The sequence below is a fragment of the Camelina sativa genome, chromosome 16, assembly GCF_000633955.1.
Source record: "Camelina sativa cultivar DH55 chromosome 16, Cs, whole genome shotgun sequence".
NCBI lineage: Eukaryota > Viridiplantae > Streptophyta > Magnoliopsida > Brassicales > Brassicaceae > Camelina > Camelina sativa.
In genome coordinates, this window is record NC_025700.1 from 17,419,577 (window position 1) to 17,421,512 (window position 1,936).

Sequence of the window (1,936 nt, forward strand, 5' to 3'; positions counted from 1 at the left end):
AAAAAAAAAAAAAAAAAAACTTGTTATTTTAGGCTTTGTCGTGGACATGTCTTGTGCTCAACACAAGACAAGGACATGGATATTTTACGATCAACAGTTTTACCTAAATCACCGGCAAAAACATAAATGTCTTACGTTTCAAACTTCAAAGTACATTTTTTAGATAAAGCCTGAATTTGTTTTTTAATATATGTATCAGTCATCCATTGGTTATAATCAATTATATGTAGGTATCAAACCTTATAACAAAAAAAAAGAAGAAGATACACGTATCAATCATTCGTTGGTTATAAATAATCATATAGATGATTGGGGTGTGGAATTTAACATCACTTTTAAAAACAGAAACAAAATTTAGAAGAATCAGAGTCGATTATGAAATATCAAGGATACTACGCCAATTTTTTTAATGATAATTAACCGTTAAAATAATATGCCTTAACAGTTTGAATATCATAAGATTATAAAGTAGTAGATAACTCTCAAGTTTTATAATGGTTTTGAAAGATATTTATTTTGTTTTTTCCTGTTGGAATAAATGTTTCATCAAATGAAATGTTAAACAATATAATAGTATTCAATTTCGAACAAACAACATAACACCTGAAATAAAAATAATAAGGAACTAATTTATCAAAACTCACCAAAAAAAACTTAAAAACAAAAATAATTCCCTGTCAAATTTTGAAAGTTTAAAAATGTTTTGCAGTTATTGCTATTCCCCTAAAATTAGAAGGCCAAACGGCTTCACTCCACCCACTCTCTTGAAGGCCTCCTTTGGCCCAAACTTAGTTAAAGATGTTACATATTTTTATAACCTAGGGGTCTGTGGTATTAAGACTTAAGTGGATAGTTTTTCATCATCATCAGAAGAAGGCAAGAAACCATCATGGAAACAAAATGTGGGCTTGTAGATTAGTACATTACGGTCTTGAAGAGAATAACGTAAACCTTGTCCATATGAAAATATAAGAATCCACCAAGGGAAGAGGCCGAGTAAAATATGAGCCGAAGCTGGTTCTAAACTTCTAATGATGCAGTTCCATGCCGGGCCATAAGCGGAGTTAATGTCCTGATTTGTACAAACATCTCATATAATTTCAAAATAAAAAAAAACATCATAGACAACTTAAGAAGCTGCATTGTTTCGGTCCAAGTATTTAATGACCTATCTACATGTAGCACAGTGATATAGACTACTTGGTCTCGTGGGCAAATACTAACTCTGAGCTATATAAGGCAAAAATCATATGCAAAACCAACTCTGAGCTATATAAGGCAAAGTGATGCTATAACAAGAACATCCAAATTCAGAATAATTCAGCATCTCTTGACTTTTTAATTCAGACCACACTATCTATACTCATAAAGGTTGGTACTTGGCCAAAAAAGAAAAAAAAAATCACACAGAATGGGCCTCTATTTTTTTGGGCTGATAATAGTATATGGACCTCCCTTGTGGGTAGCTGTTATAAAAATCAAAACATATGCTTTCTCAAATTAACGTTTGAAATAAGACAATTTAGCGCTTGAATTAAGACAATTTAGCGTTTTCAACTTTTTATGTTTAGGTATTTTGGTTCGATTATCGTATCAACTGTTCTACTGACTCTATTCAATGGTCGTCTCGTCTATATGCATAAAAGTAATGACTGCGAAGATAAGTTTAGACACCGAGACAACTCTTTCTCTTCTTCACTAATTACGGGCTTACAATACAGTTGGTTAAGTAGTTGAAAATAAAAGAGTGGCAATAACATAAATAAAAAAGGGGTTTAGGGTGGCCTCAAGTTTTCCAGCACACCTCTAAAGGAGAGATAGTAACTAATAAGACCATCGCTCATCGCCAAGAAGAATGGCTTGAGAAGTAACCGAGAAGGCCGACGAGTGGTGCGTTGATGTAAGTCGTGGGCTCAGACTGCTGGAAGTAAGGTCT

General features: G+C 33.1%; 1 protein-coding gene across 1 annotated transcript in view; it reads right to left on the reverse strand.

Annotated features, from left to right (window-relative positions):
• LOC104750910 (endoglucanase 8-like) overlaps positions 1,820-1,936 on the reverse strand; it is an 8,410-nt gene continuing 8,293 nt past the window's right edge. The window contains exon 8 of the mRNA XM_010472771.2: positions 1,820-1,936. Coding sequence (XP_010471073.1) covers positions 1,841-1,936 — 96 coding nt within the window. The 3' untranslated portion in view covers positions 1,820-1,840.